The 26437-nt window shown below is 42.6% G+C and overlaps 1 protein-coding gene across 2 annotated transcripts in view; it reads right to left on the bottom strand.

The window, feature by feature from the left end:
- Positions 1 to 26083, bottom strand: part of LOC136866242 (LIRP) — a 151393-nt gene extending 125310 nt beyond the window's left edge. The window contains exon 1 of one of the 2 annotated variants that reach the window (XM_067143036.2): positions 25886 to 26083. Coding sequence is in view for 1 of the 2 variants with exons in the window: in XM_067143035.2 (XP_066999136.1) it covers positions 25724 to 25747 (24 nt within the window). In the remaining variant the exon portion in view is untranslated. The other variant, XM_067143035.2, reaches the window with a different exon arrangement.
- Between the last annotated feature and the right edge of the window lie 354 nt (positions 26084 to 26437).

The raw sequence follows: 26437 nt of genomic DNA, 5'->3' as shown, positions 1-26437 counted from the left end.
TTTGGTGCGAAAAATAGACTGTGATATTCTGAATCAATGTATTGTAACTATGAATCGCATGTAACAATAGGTGATGGCCTAGTTACAACGAAGGCAGAAACGGACGACGGTATAGTAAGAATAGTAAAGCGAAGTGAATAATAAGGACCACAGTGTTGTAGTAGTATTAGTATTGATGATGATGATGCTTGTTGTTTAAAGGGGCCTAACATCGAAGGTCATCGGCCCCAGTATTAGTATTAGTAGTAGTAGTAGTAGTAGTAGTAGTAGTAGTAGTAGTAGTTTTATTTCTTGCCTTTTGGCATTGAAGAGCAGAACTTACGGATTTCATATCGGATATCATTTCTTTTCCCGTTAACAGGATATCTTGTGACCTTGCATCTTCGAATTTGGAATTGGTAATCACCAAAGGGGCCCATAGAGGTGCAATATTATTGCGCAATATCGGGATTTGTGCAATATAATTGATAGTGTGTATTTAATATTGAAGGGTTGTGGAATATATTGTAGGAAATCAAGAAAGTTTGAAATTATTGCGCAAATCGCAAAATACTGTGCCGTGTGTTGGCAATATTGTGCAATATCCCGTCCTCCCGCCAGTTGGTATCAACAAGTGGGAGAGAACGTATCGTGATGGCAGACAAACAGGTGGTGAAAAAGTTTATTTTGGAGTTTATAGAAGTGTACCATAGCCTTCCGGCTCTATGGGACGTTGAGAGCAATGAGTACAGCGATCGCGTTATAAAAGGTGAACAGAACGAGGTGTTTATTGTTAAATATCGCGAAAAATATCAGAACGCCGACAAGCAAGAAGTTTTTTTTTTTTTTTTTTAATCAGTTCTCTGCGTACAAACTTCCGGAAGGAAGTGAAGCGGCTTCGTGATACAGAAAAGAGTGTTCACCAAACAAAATACCGGCAAGTACTGACTATATATTGCCACGTATATTGTACGTCTATGACCAAGGACCAAGGGGGAAGTTTTCATTCCCCTTCCCGGGAAGGGAAGGGGCGGGCCACCTAGAAGGTTACGCGTTTTCTCTGGCCAGGAGATTTGGCGGGGTTTGGGGATTTGATGGGATTGGTAGAGAAGGATAGAGATTTGCTAAGTTGAAGGAGTTGGGAGGGGGTCTCGACCTCTTGACTAAGTATTTACTGATCTTTTCAACATGTACAATATATTGCACGACCATCAGTATTATCTCCACACGATTCTATTTATTGCACAAACGCGATTATCGTGCAATAATACTGTACATCTGTGGGCAGCTAACAATATATTATACAATCCATTTTGCGCAATAATAGTGTACGGCTATGGGCCCCTCAACACTTGAGACTGTAAATGATTTGATGCTATCTTCACAGAGTGTTAAAGATCGAGGGGGATGTGAAAGCTTCAAAGTCACCGAAGAAATGTTGAAGTGCATGACGAAAGCAAATTTGAATGCAATGATGGAATGGTTGCGGTAATTGTTTAAGAAGAAGCACAACAGGACAACCACCCTCTATTAACACTAAAATTGAAAGACTCACTAGGCCTTGCAAATCTAATACCGTCGGGATCGTAAACTAACAAGAGTTCTTCGGGTGGAGGGGTGTGAGTAAGGAAAGACAAAGGTGAGGAGGCCGGCACATACCTTTGTAATTCTGGTGTTATTAAACGACTGCTACAACTAAAGTGTTTTCATTACTCCCCTGAAGGGGGAGGCGGGCCTCCTAGACGGTGACGACGTCTCTCAGGCCAGGGGATTTGTTACGGTGAAGGAGATGTGCGGAGAAGGTGAGAGGGTTGGCGGCCGTGGCCTATACTACGAACTGTCCCGGCATTCGCCTTAGTGCAGGAGAATGGAACACCACGGAAAACCATTCTCAGGACAGCCGACGGTGGGGACGTGGTAGAGCATCTGTTCTTGTTTGCTGACCATTTACGAATCATCATAGAGAAAACCCGTTCGATTCCTCGTGCCGAAACCACAAAATTATGACGTGGAATCAATTATTCCAACGAAGTAGCCATAATTATGTTCTGCCAAATTAAAACTGTTGAGTGTTAGTTTTTATGAAGTTTGTCATCCTAAAGAGGCAAAATACTGGTAAAGTTTTGCTTTAGCCGGAAAGCGGGAAATTATACGACAGATTATCTAAATATGGGGATATGTGGCCACCCCAACGCGGAACCTCCGATAGTGGTTCGATACAGCAAACACAAAACAGAGAAATTGATCTAACAAAACATTCGGAGTTGTCTTAATAATTCCACCTTCAAAAGAATTGAGAATGAGATACTCACGGCTAGTGACTAAACTAACTGATGATCTTCTCAGATGTGCCTGCAATTCCTGGTGACTAGAGACTGCAGCACCGAGCGGCCTCCTCCTCAGTTTTATCCCTTCCTCGATTACCCAACAGTTCATAGTCATTCAACAAAACGTCGGGAAAGCTCATCCAATATTAATGAGGGAAATTTCATGAAACTTGACATTTCAACATAAGTAGACTTGGTTACCTACCTTAATTGAACTGTTGGAGTACGAAATAGCGCCCCGGGTATGATCAAATGGTCAGGCCTTATACAACCAATTAATTCTTGAATTAATTGCTTGCTTATAAAATGTACTCACAATCACATTATGGAACGTTATCAGTTGACCGATAATACTAGCCATAAATCAGTGTAAGTAGCGCGTTTGAGACGAACACTTATGTAAACAATTTTTGAAGCACTCTGGAGTGAAGTGGGCGCCCCAATTAACTGGGAGATAAAGGCTAAGTGGAGTGAAATTCGGAGTCAGTAACTGCAATGGTTAGTTCCGCGTAAATAGAGCTTGGTAGTAAATGCCAAATATGTATTGGAATCAGTCGGGAACTCAAAAAGCAGACCGAAAGTAGGTACACGCAATTATAGTCTGGTAATTTAATTTCTCAAATATATATTTAGAGTAAATTACATCTTCATTATAGACTGTTACGCCTTTCAACGCCCAGTTTGCAAGTTTCTGTGAATTTACTAAACGCCTCCACGGTCCTTTACTTGTAACTAAGCTCTTTGGTATTGTTAAGTTCCATACTTCTTATCTTTAAATCATTAGAAACTGAGCCCAACCATCGTCGTCTTGTTCTCCTGCTTCTCTTACTAAGTCCATTACTCTCCTTGGTAACCTATCCTCCTGCATTCGCCTCACACAATACACCACCGAAGCCACTTTATGCGTAGAGCTGTATTCAAGGAGTTCATTACTAAGTTAGCCTTTGTCTCCTCATTCCGAGTACCCTCCTGCCATTTTGCCCACCTGTTTGTACAAAAATCATTCTCGCTACTTTAATGTCTGTTACTTCTAACCCAGGGCCTCTCAAACGCCCAACATCTGAAGCGTGCAAACCGAACCACAGAGGTCCTTTGAACCGTGAATCGGTCCGACTCGGCTCGGTTCGGACCAGCGTTTTGTGTCGGGGCAACTCGGCTAAGCTCTACTCAAATCTCTTCGGGTGGTGGAACGCTACAGAGCAAGTGAGGAAGGGTAGGACAGGTAGAGATAGCGAGACAGTCGTAGGGAAATAGAGAGATAGCGCAATTGCTCAAAATCGAGGAGTGGGGGTCTGCACTCTGGTCAACCTAGCGAAGTCGTCTCTTGCACCTTGCGCCGCGCAATGCACCGGTGCATGCACCCTGAGATGCCTTGTTCTAACTTGTAAATACGATATCCTGAGTGCACCCAGCTTTCACTCGCGTACAACAAAGTTGGTTTGAAAACACACCGGTCTAAAGATAGTTTCTTCCGGGAACCGACTGCTTTCTTACAAAATACTGTTGATCGTAACTGCGAGCTCACTGCATTAGGTTTGCTGCACCTTGGTTCATTGTCACTTACTATTCTGCCACCTTGGAGAATACACATCCTAACTACTTGACATGATAGCGTAAATTAGCAAATGAAAATTAAATATGCATCTATCTGCGTACACAGTTTGTAAGTCTAACTTTATAACATTGTATTTTTGTTTTAAAATAAATATTTGTAAAATGAATGTTCTTTTATATCTCTTATTATTTTCAGAAACGCTGAGGTGTCGGAATTTTGTTCCACTGTCATGTGTCGGTAAATCTACTGACAAGAGGTTGACGTGTTTGAGCACCTTTATTTACCATCCGACTGAGCCGGGATGGAACCTTCCGACTTGAACTCAGAAATTAAGTGGCGTATGGCTTTTAGTGTCGGGAGTGTCCGAGGACATATTCGGCTCGCCAGGTGCAGGTCTTACGATTTGACTCTCGTAGGCCACCTGCGCGTCGTGATGAGGATGAAATGTTGATGAAAACTACACATACACCCAGCCCCCGTGCCAGAGAAATTAACCAATGATGGTTAAAATTCCCGACCCTGCCGGGAATCGAACCCGGGACCCCTGTGACCAAAAGCCAGCACGCTAACCATTTAGCCATGGAGCCAGACACTCAGAAGGTTCAACTGTCTTAACAACTAAACGACTTAGATCGGCGGCGTGCCAAGACGACTGCTGCCTAGTCAGATGGTGTTGTTTGGCTTTCTTGACCGCTTTCGTTGCATCTCCTGTCGGACAGCCTTCGCTAAATGCTCAGTTAACCTCGCAAGGCTGAATGAACAACCCTTCAGCTCTCAGTCTAGGGTTAAAACCATAAGACGATCTGGGACTCGAACCCAGGACTTTGGGCGGGGGCGGGGGGGGGGGGTTCTGACTCACCTCCCTTACGTTTAAAGTCGTATGAAGGGAACGAATGATCAAGTAATGTATCCTGATGTCAGATCGTGGAAAAGTAAATACGGTTCGATACTCGGTAACAGTTATTCCACTGAATAAAATGCTTGACTTTCCGCAATCTACACAATATGAATGGTCTTATGCTAATCTCAAAGAAGTGACAGTTAAAAGAGTTAAAGACACAGAACGAAGGCTTAGGCCTATACCACGTTATTTCTAATGCCTGAAAGAACCATGAGGTATTTGTACTCCAATAGAAGGAAGAGCAGTACAGACAGATGATGATGACCACGCTAATGCAGGTTAACTTTTGCATTATTTGCATTGATAGAATTACAATATAATAATAATAATAATAATAATAATAATAATAATAATAATAATAATAATAATAATAATAATAATAATAATAATGTTGGCTTTATGTCCCATTAACTACTTTTACGGTTTTCGAAGACGCTGAGGTGCCGGAATTTAGTCCCGCAGGAGTTCTCTTACGTGCCAGTAAATCTACCGACACGACGCTGACATTTAAACACCTTCAAATACATCCGGTCTGAGCCAAGATCGAACCTGTCAAGTAAATTATCAATACGTAAGCCAACTCTTACAATAATACTAAATATGGGCATTTTAATGCATATTATGTACTCACAAGTGTTACACATTTTACGTTTCCGTATTACATAATAAGTTATGAGTGTAAAATTCTGAAGTTCAGTATCATGAATACATTAAACGTAAAATAATTAAGGTCAGTCATTCTTATTAGTTATTTATTAGCAAGGTACTTCACAAGTTTTGCTCCAAAAGTTCTTCTACAACAATACCCAAGCAAGGGATTATTTAAAAACCTAGGCCTTAGCCTACCAAGCGACTGCTGCTCAGCCCGAATTCCTGCAGTTTACGAGGTGTCGTGTGGTCAGCGCGACGAATCCTCTCGGCCGTTATTCTTGTTTTTTGAGACCGGAGACACTACCTCACCATCAGATAACTCCTCAATTGTAATCATGTAGGCTGAGTGGACCTCGAACCAGCCCAGGTTAAATTCCCTAACCTGGCAGGGAATCAAACATGGGGCCTCATGGTGAGAGGCAGGCACGCTACACCTAGACGGCGCCACCGGCGCAATGGGTTTATACTGTAAATATGTACATTATAGGAATATGCCAAAGTTTTCTCACTCTCTCTTGAAATCATGCTAATGTCACTTAGGTCTATTTAGTGTAAGAAAACCCTTCCATTTTCTTACACTATCCCCCCCCCCCCCGCATTCTGCTGGACCGATGACAGGAAAAGCGCCATTGATTAGAATACAATAACTTCAAGTTTTCACGCTTTATATGCAGTGCAGTGAGGTTAATTAACATCGGAATTGTTTCCTAGCTGGTCGAAGGACAGCATTCTTCTGTCGAGCAATGTATCACCAAGGTTTGAACCAGCTAACTGCGTGAACGATCGATATGTGGCATGCCTTTAGCGACATCAAGCATTTCTTTCTTTCTTTTACTTTATTAGGAGATCGAACGAGAATGTAGATTAACATCTTCAGCATCGTGAAATGGCGTGTGCATCTAACAAGAAACGTATGGTTCCAGTGTATGGGACCCTCACCAGGATTACTCGATTCAAGAACTGGAAAAAATCCAAAGAAAAGCAGCTCGATTTGTTCTGGGTGATTTCCGACAAAAGAGTAGCGTTACAAAAATGTTGCAAAGTTTGGGCTGGGAAGACTTGGGAGAAAGGAGACGAGCTGCTCGATTAAGTGGTATGTTCCGAGCTTTCAGTGGAGAGATGGCGTGGGAGGACATCAGTAGACGAATAAATTTGAGTGGTGTCTTTAAAAGTAGGAAAGATCACAATATGAAGATAAAGTTGAAATTCAAGCGGACAAACTGGGGCAAATATTCGTTTATAGGAAGGGAAGTTAGGGATTGGAATAACTTACCAAGGGAAATATTCAATAATTTTCCAATTTCGTTGCGATCATTTAAGAAAAGGCTAGGAAAACAACAGATAGGGAATCTGCCACCTGGGCGACTGCCCTAAATACAGATCAGCAGTGATTGATTGTTCGCGAAGTACCGCTGATCGCAACTGCGAGCTCACTGCATTAACTTTACTGCACCTTGATTCGACCCCACTTAAGTATACTATCATTCTGGAAGAACACACAGTCATGGTAAGTACAGTACTCCAAGTTCCAGTTCGTATTCCCTATCTGATATCCCATTAGATTTCTTTCCGACTGATGCCAGTCTAGTCTTCAAAATGCTGATTGTCATTATCATACATGCTACACCTCCGTTAAATGGATATCTTAAAGGCGCAAGTGCAAAAAAAAAAAAAAAAAAAAGGAATATCTGAGATAATATAAGAAGATAATATAAGAATACTTTTACACAGGCAGGTTTCATATCTACGTTATCGGCAGACAACACGTGTGTGCGAGTTATAGATTAATAGCACGGGTATAAAGGTCGTTTCACTGCCTACATTGTAAACATCATAGTCAATGAAACATGCGTTAGAGATATTCGGCTTGTCAGTTGGTCAGCAACCTCTTGGATGTTAAAGAAATCTGGCTTCCAAACGTCTTCTAGCATTTTAAACAGATTAATGAAAATAAAAGCTTTTGACATTCGTTGCCTCAAGAGCACGGCGGGTTACCGCTGCTGCCAACCGAAATATCTTGTAATTTAAAACTACACATAGACCTAGCATCGTTCATGTATCTGAAAAGAATAAGAGCGGAGAGATTGGCGCACTTTCCAGTAAAAGTGGAAATATCATCCACGCTGGCTGAATGATGTATACAAAGACATGCGGGTAAATGATATAAGAGCAGAAAACATAATGAAGAGGACCATCTTTAAGAAGAAAGTTGCGGGAATGGAGGATGATACAGAGTAAGAACCTGCTAACCCGCCGAATATCTCGACGGAAGAACAGCTGAAATGAAGGATAAGGTTGAAAAACTTTTGGTTACAATGTAAACCAAACGGTGTAAGCCTAAGAAAGAGATACAGGTAGCGTATGTAACCGTAGTCCACAGTTGGTTGCATCTATGTAAATAAATATATAATATCCAGCACCGGTCTTGGGTAGATGATGTAATAGGTACACGAGTTTGTCTTTTAGCGATGGCCGGTTCTGAGAAAGCAGATTCTCGACCCTTAGCTTGGAACACTGATAATATTATGGAACAAGATTTAAACATTGTATTTCTATCAGATACGGCACACATTTGAGAGAGGAAAAGATAACAGGAAATTCATAATGGACGAGGTCGACAGCACAGCTATAATTCATTTGTAGAACACAGATAAAAGTAGCTCCATTGATGAGTGTAAACGAGGAAGTTGTTGCTACTTCGAATAAGGCTACGAGACTGGTAAAGTGCAGGCACGTCAGGACCAGCTTTGGAGTTCCACTCCCAACTGACGCACAGCTCAATCTGTCCGCTTGGTCCAGAAGACGCACTTTGTAATCCTCGAAGCAATTAGGAACACCAGCCTCGAGGAATTCGACATAAACATTCTCTAATCAGAGAGTGTGGTATAAGTGGTACAGACAGACTTGTAATACTAGTTTCCTTGACCTCACTGACCCAGTCATATAGTCGTTGACTTTATAATCATCATGTTCTTAGTTTTACATCCCACTAAATACTTTTACGATGTTTGGAGACGCCCACAGTTATTTTACTTGCCGGTAAATCAACTGATACGAGGCTCACACATTCAAATATTCTTTCTTAATCCTTTTATCGCCCAGGGTTGGTTTATCCCTCGGACACTGCGAGGGATCCCACCACTATCGCCTCAAGGACAGTGTCCTCGAGCGTGAGACTTTGGATCGGGGGAATAAAACTGGAGAGGAGGACCAGTTCCTCGCCCAAGTGGCCTCACCTGCTAAGCTGAACAGGGGCCTTGTGGGGGATGGGAAGATTGGAAGGGGTAGACAAGGAAGAGGGACGGAAGCGGCCGTGGCCTTAAGTCAGGTACCATCCCGCCATTTTCCTGAGGGAGAATAGGGAAACCACGGAAAACCACTGCGAGGATGGATGGGAAAGGAACCGGTGCCCCCGCCCCTCCTTTTCCCTCTACTACTCATTTGACTTCCCGAGGCTGACTGGACCCCGTTCCAGCCCTCGTACAACTTTTCAAATTTCGTGCCAGAGCCTGTAATCGAACCCGGGGCTCCGGGGGCGTGGCAGATAATCACACTAACCACTACAGCACACAGGCGGACATATTCAAATACAGTACTACATATTCAAAATACGATTGCACTCGGCCATGCCAGAAACTACTGCTTGTTTACATCCGGTGCTTTGTCATTCGGTTCTGTTACCAGGTACAGTAAAGCGCTAAATCTCTATGACTGTTGATAGTCAATCAATCCTCGGTGATACAGGGGTTTCTTTTGCTCTAACATCCCTAGCCCCTGAATGATTAACTGATATTCCATTCTGACATAGCCCTATTTTTGTAGCACTCACTAATTCTTCCCTAAAATTGTGTCTTATATGTAATGTGAGGCTCTTGCGATAACTGTACTCGGTACACTGACGTGCCCACTGGTCGCCTCGTTGTCCTCTACCACCTGCAATAAAAAAAACTTAGGGATAACTCACGCGAGTGCATTAGTAATACAGTACCAGTGGAATGTGAGCCCACCAACGTGGGCTGAGAAAGCTAGCGTTCTATTCCCTGAGCACTTACCCTGATCGTAATTAAACTTAGTGGGTCGTAAAACTAATAATAATAATAATAATAATAATAATAATAATAATAATAATAATAATAATAATAATAATAACTATATCTTTAAGGTTACAAACAGCAGGGTTCGAACCCGCTCTCTCTCTAAATAAAGCTGAAAGCTACGCGATACAAACCGCATTGTCAACTCACTCGACGACGATTATTATTATTATTATTATTAAGAATTAAAAAAATTATTATTATTAATCAACCGAGCGAGTGTCCGAATGGTTTTGGGTCACGTAGATGTCAGGTTGCATTCGAAGGATAGTGGGTTCGAGCCCCACTGTCAGCAGCCCTGAAGATGGTGTTCCGTGGTTTCCCATTTTCACACCAGGCAAGTGCTGGGGCTGTACCTTTATCAAAGCAACGGTCGATTCTTTTTCACTCCTAACCCTTTCTTATACCATTGTCGCCATAAACCTATCTGTGCCGGTCAACGTACAGCAAATTGAAACAGTATTATTATTAATATTATTTTATTTATTTATTTATTTATTTATTTATTTATTTATTTATTTATTTATTTATTTATTTATTTATTTATTTGTTATTTATTTTATGTTGCACCGACTTAGGTAGGTCTTATGGCGACGAAGGTATAGGGCAGTGCTAGGACTGGGAAGAGAGCGACCGTAACCTCCCCAACAGCTGCCATATTTACTATATTTAAGGTTACCAACAGTAGGGTTCGAACACGCTCTCTCTCTAAATAAAGCTGAAAGCTACGCGATACAAACCGCGTTGCCAACACACTCGACCACGACGATAATATTAATAAATTATTATTATTATTATTATTATTATTATTATTATTATTATTATTATTATTCAATATTTGTGTCTACAACGCAAAAAATACAACTTATGAATACTATTAAATGATACTGACATTGTTGTACCCTGCCACTGTCCGACACGCGGTTCCAGTATGACAACAAGCGCTACTACTTCCTACTACCTACTTCCTTTCACCCTCTAGTCGTAACGAAATTAGTTTATTCTACGCCTAGGCTTAGAAAATATAGAAAAGTTTTAATAGTAGGAAAATAAGTTTACATACGATATACTTACGTGTCCCCCGAATAATCACAGACGCCGGTCGGGCCCATAAAACGCCATAATGACAAGGAGATGTAGACAATTTAGCTGAACTTAGTGCTTAATTTTCTGATTTTTTACGAAAAGGCGTTCCCCATATTCATCGTTTAAAATACAATACTTCCCATACGACAATGTATGTTGTGAAAGAAACATTTGTAAGGTACGAAAAACTTAAGGACGAGAAACATGAAATTCTTATCCCTGAAGAAAATAGGCAAGTTTTTGGGTTGTACAGACCTGGCAAGGCTGGCGTTGTCGTTGTGGAATATTTTGATAAGATAATCACCAATGTGGGGAACGGCACCGAAAGGAACTTCTGGGCGGCAGGCCTAAATGCTGATTATTGATTGATTAATCTGCACCAGGCCTCCCCGGAGCCCACACTACCTAAATTTGTTCTTTTCCTGTGTTATGGCATATTTCGCCTGTATCAATTTAAATAATGTACCATTTTATTATACTTAATGAATTTTTATTTTAATATTATCTCAATGCAAACATGATTATAATTTCACGTTTATATTATCAAAGTAAACGATCTATGAGAGCGAATCAAAAAGTAAATTACACTTCCAAGTTATGGCCATTTATGAAACCACCTACACATAGGCAACACGGCTAGGACAACATACAATGTAAGTTCACTTTTCCACATAGTCCCCAAGAGACTGTACGGGTATTTATCGGAACGGTCAACCAACTTTTCGTTTCCGGATGCGTAGAAATCACCTCCAGTGCTGTGTAACCACCAGGACAGCTGCTTTCACATCTTCATTGTTTCGGAATCGTCGTCCACCGAGATCCTTTTCCAGCTTACAGAACCACATGATCGCATCCGGAATCGAAAAGTTGGTTGACCGTTCCGATAAATATTTACAGTCTCTTGGGGACTATGTGAAGTGAACTTACATTGTATGTTGTCATGGCCGTGTTGGCTATGTGTAGGTTGTTTCATTAATGGCCATAACTTGGAAGTGTAACTTACTTTTACATTCGCCCTCGTATTTAAACGAATTCTCAAATCTTACATTTTTCTTGAAAGTGCTATAAAACAATAAATTATAAATGCTACAAAATACTAATACAGGGTCTCTCATATAAACTCAGACCGAACGTACGGTGTTTGTACTCTGGGCTACGGCAGCTGCCTCAGCCGAGCTTATGTTGCGCGCGGCCGCCCTGCTTTAAGCATGTATACAGTCTTATATAAAATCTTACCTTATAAAAGATGCTGGTAGCGTCGTCCTTTCTGGATTATACAGGCATTGTGTCTGGTAACCACATTCTGGTTGACGCGAGTGAGTTCAGCCACTGTAATGTTTCTGATTTCATTCGCATTGTTTTCTTTCAGTTCCTCCAATGTGCGGAATTTGTTTGATACACTTTTTCTTTCAGTTTATCCAAAAAGTAAAAATAACACACTGTTAGATCCGGATAACGAGGGAGAAATAGAGCAGCACTGATCACTCTGTCTGCAAACACTTCCGAGATTGTAAGAAGGGAATCTTGATGTATGAGCAGGGGCTGAATCTTGTTAAAACCACCCACTCAATTTATCTTCTTCCCTTAAGTGATGGAAGAACGGTGTCAAAATGTCATCTTGGTGCCTCTCTGCATTTACTGTTGTCTCCAAAAAATAGGCACAATTATTCGTCTTGCACTAACAACACACCAAACACCAATCTTCCTTGCACGTTATAAATTTCATATTAGAGCCCGTATTGTCAAAGTATCAACTTGTGAACGTTTAGATTTTATAATTCCACCTTTACAATACTGTAATTGTCTTTATTACAAAGACTACATTAAATTACACTCGTGAAACATGTTTCGTCCTCTTATAGGACATCTTCAGTCACATATACAATACATAACATTAAAAATAAGGCAAGGACACATTAAAATAAGTAAATGCAAAGTTATAAATTATAAAGTTTTATAATTGACAAGTTGTTTTGTACAACAGTTTTTACATATGATTTTAATTGGACTTCATGCTTCATATCATGTTCACACCGCACCATTTTAACATTGAAGATTGACAAGACGCTATCACGCCGCGTCACAGTATGCAAAGACTTTGCATTTACTTATTTTAATGTGTCCTTGCCTTATTTTTAATGTTATGTATTGTATATGTGACTGAAGATGTCCTATAAGAGGACGAAACATGTCTCACGAGTGTAATTTAATGTAGTCTTTGTAATAAAGACAATTACAGTATTGTAAAGGTGGAATTATAAAATCTAAACTTTCACAAAAAATAAAAAAACAATCTTCCTATCATAAACACCATTAGTATTTTCTGCACACCAATAGCGAGAGTTATGACTGTTCACACGACCATAAAGATGAAACCAGAATCTTATTGTGTTGCAGTGATAAATGTCTCACCATGTTAACAGTTGAGTTTCAGACTGGCGACGGATGCTTGCCAGATCGAACACGTGCAGGCTGCTCGCACTCCTCCCATACTGCAGCTTACGGATCGGAGAGTTTAAACGCCGCTTCGACGGTCTTAGTTTATATTAGAGACCCTGTATTGCAAATCAAAAATCTACATTTCTGATTTCAAAAGCTGAAAATCGCCATCCCTACTGATTACCTCTGAAGATTAAGGCAGGGTCACGGACACAGGTCACATCTCGCGCACTAGAGGTCAAGAATATGCGTATCTCTACCCTACAAATCTCCCATCGGTTTCTACCCCAAAACTAGCACTTCACCAAAAGTGTAGTGGTTTCTAAGAGTGTTTATTGGGGCTCGTAAGCAAATATATGTTGCAACTGCAACACCCAGTACGGTCTGAATGCCAGGACTCGTTTCTTGTTCCATAGCAGGCATTTGTGAATGATACCTTTTCTAACGAAAGTAGGGTGCAATGTGGCTACTATTATAATATTATCACTAGATCTCGGTTTTTAGCAGCCGTAAGTGCTTATTTAGCGCCTTTAAAAGCGGACATGTCCCAATCGTTACCCTAGCTGAGACGAATAATGTGGATGTAAGATCTTGCGGGCAGCAAGAAAAGGAATTAGTCAGATTATGTTATCTGTAATGCATCAGCAATATTTATATATTGTTCGCTAGTAGAAATAATAATATTAATAATAATAATGGCGTACGGCCGCCGGAGAGGCCCGTTGCAGGTCTTTCGAATTGACGCCTTACAGGTGATCTGTGCAACTGTGAAGATGGGGCCCTGCTTGTGATGAATTCTAATGATGAGGATAGCACACACACCTAGCCACCGGGCGAGATGGTGTGCGGTTAGGGTCGCGCAGCTTTGAGCTTACATCCGGGAGATAGTGGGTTCGAACTCCACTGCCGGCAGCTCTGAAGATGGTTTTTGCGTGGTTTTCCATTTTCACACCAAGCAAATGCTGGGGCTATTCCTTAATAAAGGCCATGGCGGCTTCCTTCCCACTCCTAGGCCTTTCCTAACCCATCGTCGCCATAAAACCTATCGAAGGTAGGGCTCCTTCGACCGAAGGTCAGCACGCTAACCATTTAGCTATAGAGCCGGACATGTTCGCTAGTAAGAAAAAACAACAATAACACAGGGTAATATTTTCTTCCCCATATCCGACATCTCATTTCTGTCACCAACGTCTCTATTTTTTACGTAGAGAATATGATAATCAAAAATGCAAATTGCAATCCAACAGCACAAAACTGGACAGACATACCAAAAAAAAAAAAGAAGAACGGAGAAAATAACATTAGTATGCCACATGTTGACCGAAGGAGATATAACAGATGCCGAATCTCCTGTGTTGGAATATATGCGACGTGCGACGCCACTTTGAAATAACACCCCCTACTTACGTTATTGTAACTCCCCTCCTATTTGCTGGTCTAGTACACCACAGTCCTGGTAACAAGAACTGTCCTACTGTAAGATTGCTTCTTTGCCACTGCAAGCGATTCTGGAGGTAGCAAATATTGCAGTGTGCACATTATTTATGCCACAGTTCCTCACAAGGAATTCCTCATATCGCAGTTATTCTGAGCTGCTTATATGTAATTCAAATATAATGCTTATCGAAATATAATATAGACGCATGGTTAAATGAACTTACACTAAAAAATTTGCAAATAAACAACTTTTTAGTGAAGATAATTTCAACTTTGCTTCTATATACTTTGAGATCATAGTGTTCCATTTCAATAGCATGAATTGTAGCAAATGACGTTTGTGCTCTAAAAGTAATTTGAACATAAAATTCTTCAAGCCTGTTTTAAACTTTTGGGCATTAGGTATTTTTGAAGCCTATTTTAGGCAACTAATATTATTTTTTCACGCCTGAAATAGGCATACTGTAGCTGTATTAGGAGCAATAAACCTCACGAGGAACTCTTCCCACTTCAAGGTCAGGAAAGGGCAATGTTGTCGATACGTTGAGAGCTACAGCGCATGATCAAGCAGTTTTATTAATTTTGAAATGAATCTTTCTTTATCTGTTTATCCTCCAGGGTTATTCCTTCGGACTCAGCGAGGGATCCCACCTGTACCGCCTCAAGTACAGTGTCCTGGAGCGTGAGACTTTGGGTTGGGGGTTAAAACTGGGGAGGAGGACCGTACCTCGCCCAGGCGGCCTCACCTGCTATGCGAACAGGGGTGTGGAGGATGCGAAGATTGGAAGGGATAGACAAGAAAGAGAGAAGGAAGTGGCCGTAGCCTGATGTTAGGTACCATCCCATCATTTGCCTGGAGGAGAAGTGAGAAACCATGGAAAACCACTTCCAGGATGGCTGAGGTAGGAATCGAAGACCCTCTACTCAGTTGGCGTCCCGAGGCTGAGTGGATCCCGTTCCAGCACTCGTACCACTTTTCAAAATTTCGTGACAGACCCGGAATCGAACCCGGGCCTCCGGGGGTGGCAGCTTATCACGCTAACCACAAAACCACAGAGGCGGACTTTGAAATCGGTACACTAGACTTTAACATTCTCATCTTAACATCTGGTATTAGTGCCACATGCGAACCAAATCACGACACAAATGATTTGTTTTTGTTTTCTGAACAAAGAGGAAAATAAAGTGATAAGGTATGCGTGTGAGGACTTCCGCAGTGCACGTAGAGGGAAATATGAAACGTAGTACACCTTGAAATTAGTCAGCACTTGTGCAACCTTGCGACCTAATAGCAAGTTCAAGCCTGTCTGGCCTAACTGTCTGGTTAATCCGAGGACTTCAAAAATAAAGCTTACTTTCTAGGAATATCCTGACATGAAATAACTCGTTTCAAAGCGTTCAGCTCTTTCAAGAAGACACTCATGGTAATACGAACAGCCTTCACTTGTGCTAGTCGATTAACTCGCCCTAACACATTTACTGTAGGTTTTCGGTAACAATGGGATATGACCAATTAAAATTGGGAAGGTAGAAGTGATATCGAATTGAGGTACAGCCCCGGCATTTGATTGGTGTGAAATTTGAAAACCACGGAAAACCATCATCACGAATGAATGCCGAAAGTGGGAATCGATCCCTTCACCTCCCGAATGGAAGCTTACAGCTGCATGGCACGTGCCTGCCTGGTACATGGCAGATCGCTGGCTTTCTGTTTCCTCTAAGTATTTTACGGTTTCGGAGACACTGTTTGTCTCGTACGAGTCCTTTTACGTACCGACACGATGCTGGCGTGTTTGAGTACGTTTGAATACCACCAGACTGAGCGAACCTCTAGCGTTCTGCTCACACGGTATTGAATGATTGTTTTATTTGGTAAAACTCAGTCTCTAAGACGTGCTTTACTAATTCTACTGGAGTGTGTTTAAGAAAAGCAAAGCAATCTCCGTACAAGCTTTGAAGGCCTTTGTAGGAGCGGAAGGGAAAACATTTCCATTCTTCGTAACCTCGGCACTGAGTGCAGCCTTTACCCCCTTGAATGTATGTATGCATGTACAGTATTTATTTATTTATTTCTTCTCCTTCTTCTTAATCTGCTTACCCTCCAGGGTTGGTTTTTCACTCGGACTCATCGAGGGACCCCACCTCTACCACCTCAAGGGCAGTGTCCTGGAGCGTGAGATACTACTGGGATACTACTGGGAAGGAGGACCAGTATCTCGCCCAGGCGGTCTCATCTGCTATGCTGAACAGGGGCCTTGTGAGGGGATGGTAAGATTGGAAGGGATAGACAAGGAAGAGGGAAGAAAGTGGCCGTGGCCGTAAGTTACCTACCATCCTGGCATTTGGCTGGAGAAGTGGGAAATCACGGGAAACCACTTCCAGGATGGCAGAGGTGGGAATCGAACACCCTCTACTCAGTTGACCTCACGAGGCTGAGTGGACCCCGTCCCCCTCGTAACTTTCTTTCTTTCTTTCTTTCTTTCTTTCTTTCTTTCTTAATCTGTTTACCTTCCAGGGTCGGCTTTTCCTTCGGTCTCAGCGAGAGATCCCACTTCTACGGCCTCAAGGGCAGTGTCCTGGAGGGCGAGAGATTAGGTCATGGGATACGACTGGGGAGGAGGACAAGTACCTCGTCCAGGTGGCCTAACCTGGTATGCTGAACAGGGGCCTTGTGAAGGGATGTGAAGATTGGAAGGGGCAAGCAAGGAAGAGGGAAGGAGGCGGCCGTGGCCTTAAGTTAGGTATCATCCCGGCATTTGCCTGGAGGAGAAGTGGGAAACATCGGGAAACCACTTCGAGGATGGCTGAGGCGGGAATCGAACCCACCTCTACTCAGTTGACCTCCTTACGCTGAGTGGACCCCGTTCTAGCACTCATACCACTTTTCAAATTTAGTGGCAGAGCCGGGAACCGAATCCGGCTCTCCGGGTGTGACAGCTAATCACACTATCCACTACACCACATAGGGAGACTATTTATTTATTTATTAATTTATTTATTTATTTATTTAAGTAATTTTTTCATCATCATCATCATCATCATCATCATCATCATCATCATCATCATCTGTTTACCCTCCAGGGTCGGCTTTTCCCTCGGACACAGCGAGGGATCCCACCTCTACCGCCTCAAGGGCAGTGTCCTGGAGCTTCAGACTCCTGGTCGGGGATACAACTGGGGAGAATGACCAGTACCTCACCCAGGCGGCCTCACCTGCTATGCTGAACAGGGGCCTTGTGAAGGGATGGGAAGATTGGAAGAGATAGACAAGGAAGAGGGAAGGAAGCGGCCGTGGCCTTATGTTAGGTACCATCCCGGCATTCGCCTGGAGGAGAAGTGGGAAACCACGGTAAACCACTTCCAGGATGGCTGAGGTGGGAATCGAACCCACCTCTACTCAGTTGACCTCCCGAGGCTGAGTGGACCCCGTTCCAGCCCTCATACCACTTTTCAAATTTCGTGGCAGAGCCGGGAATCGAACCCGGGCCTCCGGGGGTGGCAGCTAATCACGCTTAAGTTATTTTTTATGTATTTATTTGTGGCTTTATGAAGTGGCCAACTTGGGCTCTTGGTCCTTTCCTACACTTAACCAGGTACAAATCTTTAGGTTAGCCTGGTACTCATTTTTGGTCTAGGCTGAGTGAACCTCAGGGCCATGTGCTACTCCAGAAGTGGACATCTCATTTTTTCAATCTGTTAAACGCCCAATTAAATTTAATACTATGGGATTAGGAGACTGTTATGTATCTGTATTTTGCCCTGAAAAGTGTTTCTTTAACATATAAGTGACACTAACGTATCGGTTGAATGTCAGTGTTGGAACTGCAATCCACAGCTTTGAGCATAGGAAGTGACCTCCTTCCTTACCAACTACCCTACACAATTGATCGAAAAGTATCGAATTTGTATATACGAGTAACCTTAGTTGAATTTCATTTCATCCGGGAGATAGTAGGTTCGAATCCCACTATCGGCAGCCCTGAAAATGGTTTTCCGTGGTTTCCCATTTTCACACCAGGCAAATGCTGGGGCTGTACCTTAATTAAGGCCACGGCCGATTCCTTCCAACTCCTAGGCCTTTCCTATCCCATCGTCGCCATAAGACCTATCTGTGTCGGTGCGACGTAAAGCCCTTAGCACAATTTCGTGGCGTATTCCGGCTCCATAGAGCCTCCGTGGCTCAGGCGACAGCGCGCCGGCCTCTCACCGCTGGATACCGTGGTTCAAATCCCGGTCACTCCGTATGAGATTTGTGCTGGACAAAGCGGAGGCGGGACAGGTTTTCCTCCGGATACTCCGGTTTTCCCTATCATCTTTCATTCCAGAAAAACTCTCCACTATCATTTCATTTCATTTATCAGTCATTAATCATTGCCCCAGAGAAGTGCGTCAGGCCTCGGCAGCCGGCACAATTCATATCCTCGCCGCAAGCTTCATTCACCTCATCTCTGACCCAGTCATTGACTGGAAACCAGGTTGTAGGTTTTAATTTTTCAGTCCGGCTCCATGGCTAAATAGTTAGCGTGTTGGCCTTTGGTCACAGGAGTCCTGGGTTCGATTCCCAGCAGGCTCGGGTATTGTAACCAAGATTGGTTAATTCCGCTGGCACGGGGGCGGGATGTATGTGTCGTCTTCATCACCATTTCATCCTCATCACGACGCGCATCAAGTCAAAATGAGCCGTAGTGAGTACATTAGAAGCCAAACCGATCATATTCTATCGACGTTTCTGGCAGCAAACTGACGGCTTGTGTAACAGAGTTACTTTGGTTGTTCTCATCCTAAGGTTAAGTTTACATACTGGCATACTTTATAATGTGAGGGACAATAGTTAATTGATTTACTGGGTCGTGAAATAACATGTTAATAGGGGGATACACCAATTTCGCTTGGTGTGCCTTACACACGTCCGCCTCTCTGGTGTAGTAATTAGTGTGAGTAGCTGCCACCCCCGGAGGCCCGGGTTTGATTCCCAGCTCTGCCACGAAATTTGAAAAGTGGTACAAGGGTTTGAATGGGGTCCACTCATTCTCGGGAGGTCAATTGATTAGAGGAGAGGGGGGTTCGATTCCCACCTCAGCCACACTCGAAGTGGTTTTCCGCGGTTTCCCACTTCTCCTCCAGGCAAATACCGGGATGGTACCTAACTTAAGGCCACGGCCGCTTCCTTCCCTCTTCCTTGTCTGTCACTTACAATCTTCCCATCCCCTCACAAGGCCCCCTGTTCAGCACAGCAGGTCCCCCCCTCTCCGTCGGCGAGGTACTGGTCCTCCTTCCCAGTTGTATTCCCGACCCAAAGTCTCACACTCCAGGACAGTACCCTTGAGGCGGTAGAGGTTGGATCCCTCTCTGAGTCCCAGGGAAAAACCAACCCTGGACTGTAAATGGATTAAGAAAGAAAGGAAGAAAGAAAGAAAGAAAGAAAGAAAGAAAGAAAGAAAGAAAGAAAAACGTACCTTATACACGTTGTTGTTGTTATTATTATTATTATTATTATTATTATTATTATTATTTATTATTATTATTATTATATCATAAATACGTCTTCGTTATACACTGTTGTGCCTTTTGGCATTCAGTCTGTAAGCCTCTGTGAATTAACTATACGTCTCAATAATCTTCTCTTCTCTGTTAGCTCCGTGGCCTCGTTCAATTCTACACCTTTTATATTTAAATAGAAACAGAGTAACCACCATCGTCTTAGTCTTTTTCTACTTCTTTTACCCTCCATGGTTGATTACATTACTCTCCTAGATAACCTATTCTCCTCCATCCGTCTCACTTGACCCCACCACCGAAGCCGATTTATACGCACTGCTTATCCATCGAATTCATTATCAACTTGCCCGGTTCCGTGGCTAATTGGTTAGCGTGCTGGCCTTTGGTCCAAAGGGTCAGGAGTCCGATTCCCGGCCGGGTCGGAGATTTTAACCCTCAATTGCTATGGTTTGACGATGTGTGTGGCGTCTTCAGCATTCGAATTAATCATCGGTAGGGCCCAGTTCTCACTGACGTGCAGGTCGCCTATCAGACGTCAACTCGAAAGACCTGCGCCAGGCCTCTCCGGAGGTCACGCGCCATTATTATTATTATTATTATTATTATTATTATTATTATTATTATTATTATTATTATTATTATTCCTAATTTTGGCTTTATATCCTCATTCCGAGTGCCCTCCCACCTGTTTTTACCAGTGATCCTTCTATCTACTTTCATGTCCATTGTTTTCAGCTTATGAATAAGCTTTCACTCCCGTATGGCAAAGTCGATCTGATAATAGACCAATATAAATATAATTTCGTTCAATAATTCAATTCTTTCTACCAGATTACCGTTATTCGCAACTCAATTGGTTCTGCTAAACCTTGAAACTACTGTATTTCACCTAGTATGCTACCATCCTGGGAGAATACACATCCTAGTTCTTGAAATAACTCACCTGTTCCAATTTTGTATTTTCTACCGCCTATGTTTATTCTTTCTGACATCATTTTAGTCTTGGAAATTCTAACTATGACTCGCTGCATCACTTTCCAAGCTCCAAGATGTTCGATTACAGACTTTAAGTAGCCTACAATATACAATTGGAGCAAGTCGCCGACATCGGTCGAGCTGCTGACAGCATTTTGTCCCAGCTGATTTTTCAACTTTTAGAAGATGATTTTTGTTAAGAATGAATAATAAATGCGGAAGATTACAGTCTTGTCTAAACTACTTTGATCCAAGAACTCGTTCTACCACGAATTTTCGCTGTAGTTTGATTATTATTATTATTATCATCATCATTATTATTATTATTATTATTATTATTATTATTATTTTATTTTTTTATTTTCAAAATCTTCATCCATTCGGAGACTGCCTAAGGCAAAGAATACACAAAAACAATTTCATTCAAAAATAAAACAATTAACGAAAATTATGTCTCAGTTTGGTGAATATAAGTGGTGTCTGAGTATCAAAAGAGAACCCCTGAGCGCTTTTAGCCCCCAGTCGATGAACTCTATTTTTTCTTTACGTCGCGCCGATACAGAGAGGTTTTATGGCGACGATGGGATAGGAAAAGCTTAGGAGTGGGAAGGAAGCGGCCGTGTCCTTAATTAAGGTACAGCTCCAGATGGAAAACCATCTTTAGGGCTGCCGACAGTGGGATTCGAACCCACTATCTCCCGGATGAAAGTTCACAGCTGCGCGCCCCTAAGCGCACGGCTAACTTGCCCGGTGATGAACTCTTGGAACAGTATTATAGTGAATAAGGAAGAGTTAATGAGACCTGGCAAACATAATCAAAACGAGTAGCTTATACAAGCTATATTCTAAAGGGTAGAACGTACAGGCTAATGCGTCAGATGCAAAACAGAAGGCAACCGAGGAGCTGGTACACTACCGATGTCGTGGCTCCAAAAGATCAAAGACTTGACCGACATAACTCTTCAGATTAGACGAAGGGCGATCGTCAGCGCTCGCGGGGCCGGCATGGCGCCTAAATACGGTGACACCGCATTTTACTTGAAATAAACTTTCTGTCCGCCTCTGTGGTGTAGTGGTTAGCGTGATTAGCTGCCACCCCCGGAGGCCCGGGTTCGATTCCCAGCTCTGCCACGAAATTTGAAAAGTCGTACGAGGGCTGGAACGGGGTCCACTCAGCCTCGGGAGGTCAACTGAGTAGAGGTGGGTTCGATTCCCACCTCAGCCATCCTGGAAGTGGTTTTCCGTGGTTTCCCACTTCTCCTCCAGGCAAATGTCGGGATGGTACCTAACTTAAGGCCACGGCCGCTTCCTTCCCTCTCCCTTGTCTATCCCATCCAATCTTCCCATCCCTCCACAAGGCCCCTGTTCAGCATAGCAGGTGAGGCCGCCTGGGCGAGGTACTGGTCATACTCCCCAGTTGTATCCCCCGACCAAGAGTCTGAAGCTCCAGGACACTGCCCTTGAGGCGGTAGAGGTGGGATCCCTCGCTGTGTCCGAGGGAAAAACCGAACCTGGAGGGTAAACAGGTGATGATGATGATGATGATGATAAACTTTCAGCTTATTAGGTCGTAGAAGGTTGTGGGCTCGGTTCTCACTGCTATCCGGTGGGCTATTTCTATTCTATACTAAACATTTCTCCGGCACGTATTATATTATGTATTCAACACGACCTGATAAGTTGAAAGTTTATTCCAATTAGCATCATCATCATCATCATCATCATCATCATCGTGTCCGCCTCTTTGGGTGAAAGTTCAGCGTTGAAGCCTTCGGTTCAGAGGGCTGCAGGTTTGACTTTCAGCCGGGCTGAGACTTTAGCCGCTTCTGTTAATTTCTCTGGGTCGGGAGCTGGGTGTGTCTGTGTTTGTCTCAATACACAACTTTCACGTACTACATATCACACTACAAACCACCACAGGAACACGCCATAAGTGAAGATATCCCTACACATAACTTTGGCGTCAGGAAAGACGTCCAGCCGTAAAACGGGCTTAATTCAATTCTCGTACCGCCCAAGTATTGGTATAAGGCCAGGAAGAAGAAGAAGATGAAGACTATAGATTTGTTTGCTAGTGGCTTTACGTCGCACCGACACATATAGGTCTTATGGCGACGATGGGATAGGAAAGGGCTAGGCGTTGGAAGGAAGTGGCCGTGGCCTTAATTAAGGTACTATCTCCCCGATGCAAGCTCACAGATGTGCGCCCCTAACCGCACGGCCAACTCGCCCGGTCTATAGAATTTTATCTTGTGAAAACCCATTTTTCTTTTCCAGTGAAGGAATACTCATCGTTACCATTGCCACGTATTGACAACGTGAACACAGCCGCTAGACCTGTCGAATCCGAACTACATGGGCGTAACTTCCATTTCAAAATATTATAGGCTATGTATTGGTCGGAAGCAAATCACTGTCACTTTAAGCACCTGATCATGGTATATTTCTCCTCAGGAATTTTCCAACAATCTCTACGGGAAAATGACAGGTGAAACATAACATCAGGTAGTGTGGTACTTGACCTAAGGCTAGACCCAAATAATTGCACCATAAAAACACGTTATCCGACAAGCACTATACGTAGCCTGCATATGCAAAGGAGAGTTCACCGAAGGCTTTAAAATGAACGCAGCAGCAGTAACAGTTTACGAATATCTGTGAAGATGGCATAGCGAATAAACCGAAGGGAATGCACAGATTGTGTATTTACAAGAATAGTAGTCGTAGTAAGTTTCTACATTTCTTCATATGGAAACCGTTAGAGATTGGTATGGAATGACCACAACTGCAGTAACAGTTTAGGAATGAATTTAATTATTTTCCTGAAATATATGTTTTGTTTTTATTATACTTTCAAGAACAATGAGGTTGTCAACCGGAGCAGTTCAGTATTTCTTTTGGAGACCAACAACATGCGTTTCGATAGGTTTTTTAAGATGATTGAGTTCGAATATCGCAATGGCCAGCTTTAAAATTTATGTTAAGCTTCAAGAAATGCTGACAACTTCCTTTCTAAGACCACAGTCTACTTCTCTTCAATTCTAGTCCACCCTCGCCTCTCTAAATGATACACTTACGCTTACCACTAATACCACATAAACACAGATCATATGCCAACATTCACACACGCCGTAAGAACAGGAAACTGATGACTACGAAGTCTCAAAGTCAGTACAAGCAAAATATAAACAACTGTTTTGGCTGATGGTGTACAACCACTCATCTCAAGATTCTAGCGATGTTGCTGATGATTAGTAAGTACACTATGTTTAAGAATCGCTTTACGTAGAAGATGACAAAGAATATTTTGGTAGGTCACACGATATCGAAGTTAGCCTCCATCTAGATTAGTTATTGTCAGTACTGGAAGAAGAAAGACAGCTGAGTGAAATTAATGTAATGTTAAAATAGCTTGAAAGGTTCAAATTCATTGTCAGCTTTTAGGAAACTTTTTTAATTAAAGTTTAGCATTATTCATATAACGGTAATGATCGTATGTCCGAGTAAGCACTTTTCTTACTGTTTCTGAAGACTCGGAAGTGTCTCGAATTTTGTCCCGAAGTTATTTTACGCGATAAAAGGCTGACGTATTTGGGCACTGGGCTGAGCCGGAATCGAACCCGTCAGCTCAGAAAGCCGGCGCTCTACTGTACTCGACCTGATAACCCGGTAGCATTATTCAATATTAGCTACAAGAATATTATTCACTCACAGTTAGAGATCAGTGAAGCTATTTTGTTGGAATGTGATGAACCTCTTAGGTCATAAAAATTCCCTTCAAACCGCTCGACCCTTAACCGTTACTCTTTAGCTCCTCTTAAAATGTTGATCGCGTAGAGACAAAATCCCCTTTCTTCAAGACACGTACACTTTAGACATTTTCTTTCTGTTTAGCAGGTTACATTGCAGTTAAAAAGGGACGATAATTCCAACACATTCTCCGCATCCTGTATTGTTTTATACGGAGACGCTACATAAAGGGGCTGTTCAGCCCCAGCGGCATGTAAATCATCATCATCATCAATAAATTCAATTCAGTTCAGTTTAATTCATCCTTTGCTGACATCTGTTAACCCAGTGTGATGGGAGCCTTTCTTTTTTCAGGTCTGAAATCCTGAAATTTTCTGTGATATTTTTGTCGAAAAGCCGGTTAACTTTGTAGTACACTATGTGATCTTTCAACTGTTGTCTGCGTGAAGAAACTACCTGTAATTGTTTCTCTCATCCTTAGCATGGACATTGAATATCGTATAATTTTCAAGCACGAGCAAGCCCCAAATTGTTTAAAACTTTTTGACAGCATTGCACCACTATAACGCCATTCTCAGAAGTAAGTTCCAGTTCCAAAAATTATGTTCAAACATCTAAACTTTAAAGGAAGAAATGTACTGCTGGCCAGAAACTTATCTGAATTAAGCTAATAACAGCAATCCCTCTTTATTGTTAGGGACTAATGCAAAAGTAAATTCCTCACATAATCTGTTCCATTGAAACATCTATCAACAAGCCGCCTGATTTTGAAAAACATTATCCGATCTTTCAACGTCGTTCGCATGGAAAAAGGAACCTGTGTTTGTATCTCTGCTCCTTATCGTGGGTGCTGGATATTATATGATTGTCATGTGTAAGCAATCCAGGAATTATTTAAAAAGTTTTCTCAGCATTGCACTCCTGACAAAACCACGATATCACCTAGATGCAACATCTAAAGATTTCAAAAAAATATTCTAGTGTATAAAATTTAAAAGAAGAAATGATTTCAGAGTGGTAAGAAACTCACCTGATTTATGTTAATGGCAACCATTCTTCTTTATTGCAAAACTTTGGGTTAGCGGAGTGAATAATAAAAGTCTAAGCTAAAAGCACTGATGGTCGTGTGTTGTCTGCTGCCAACAGCTGATCTCGTGACTGTTAACTGGGCTGCAATGAACGGACGACTTACCGTCAAGTTGCGTCGGCAGGCACACACCACTGGTTGCTGCAGGTATGATGTTGGTCGAGCGAGACTCGTGGTGTGTGTCGCGGCTCAACGAGCGGCGTGATGTGAGCGTGTGGAGCGGCCCGGCTCTACCAGGGGACTGAGTGTTAACGGCAGACTCTCCGCTACTAGACCGCCCCACCATCCTCCTCTACTGGGACGGCGAGTGCCCCTTACTTGAGGACTGTGTCCTAATTGCTGGCTCTCTGCTATGAGGGGGCGTCCTCCTCTACTGGGACGGGAAGTCTAAGAGTTCGAGTACCCCTCTAGACCGTAAGTTACTTACATATTACCAGAGGACTGAGTCCTAATTGCTGGCTCTCTGCTATGAGGGGGCGTCCTCCTCTACTGGGACGGGAAGTCTAAGAGTTCGAGTACCCCTCTAGACCGTAAGTTACTTACATATTACCAGAGGACTGAGTCCTAATTGCTGGCTCTCTGCTATGAGGGGGCGTCCTCCTCTACTGGGACGGGAAGTCTAAGAGTTCGAGTACCCCTCTAGACCGTAAGTTACTT

This window comes from Anabrus simplex, chromosome 3, assembly GCF_040414725.1.
Source record: "Anabrus simplex isolate iqAnaSimp1 chromosome 3, ASM4041472v1, whole genome shotgun sequence".
NCBI classification, from domain to species: domain Eukaryota; kingdom Metazoa; phylum Arthropoda; class Insecta; order Orthoptera; family Tettigoniidae; genus Anabrus; species Anabrus simplex.
Note: the sequence above shows the minus strand (reverse complement) of the source record. Positions and strands in the feature narration are given on the sequence as shown.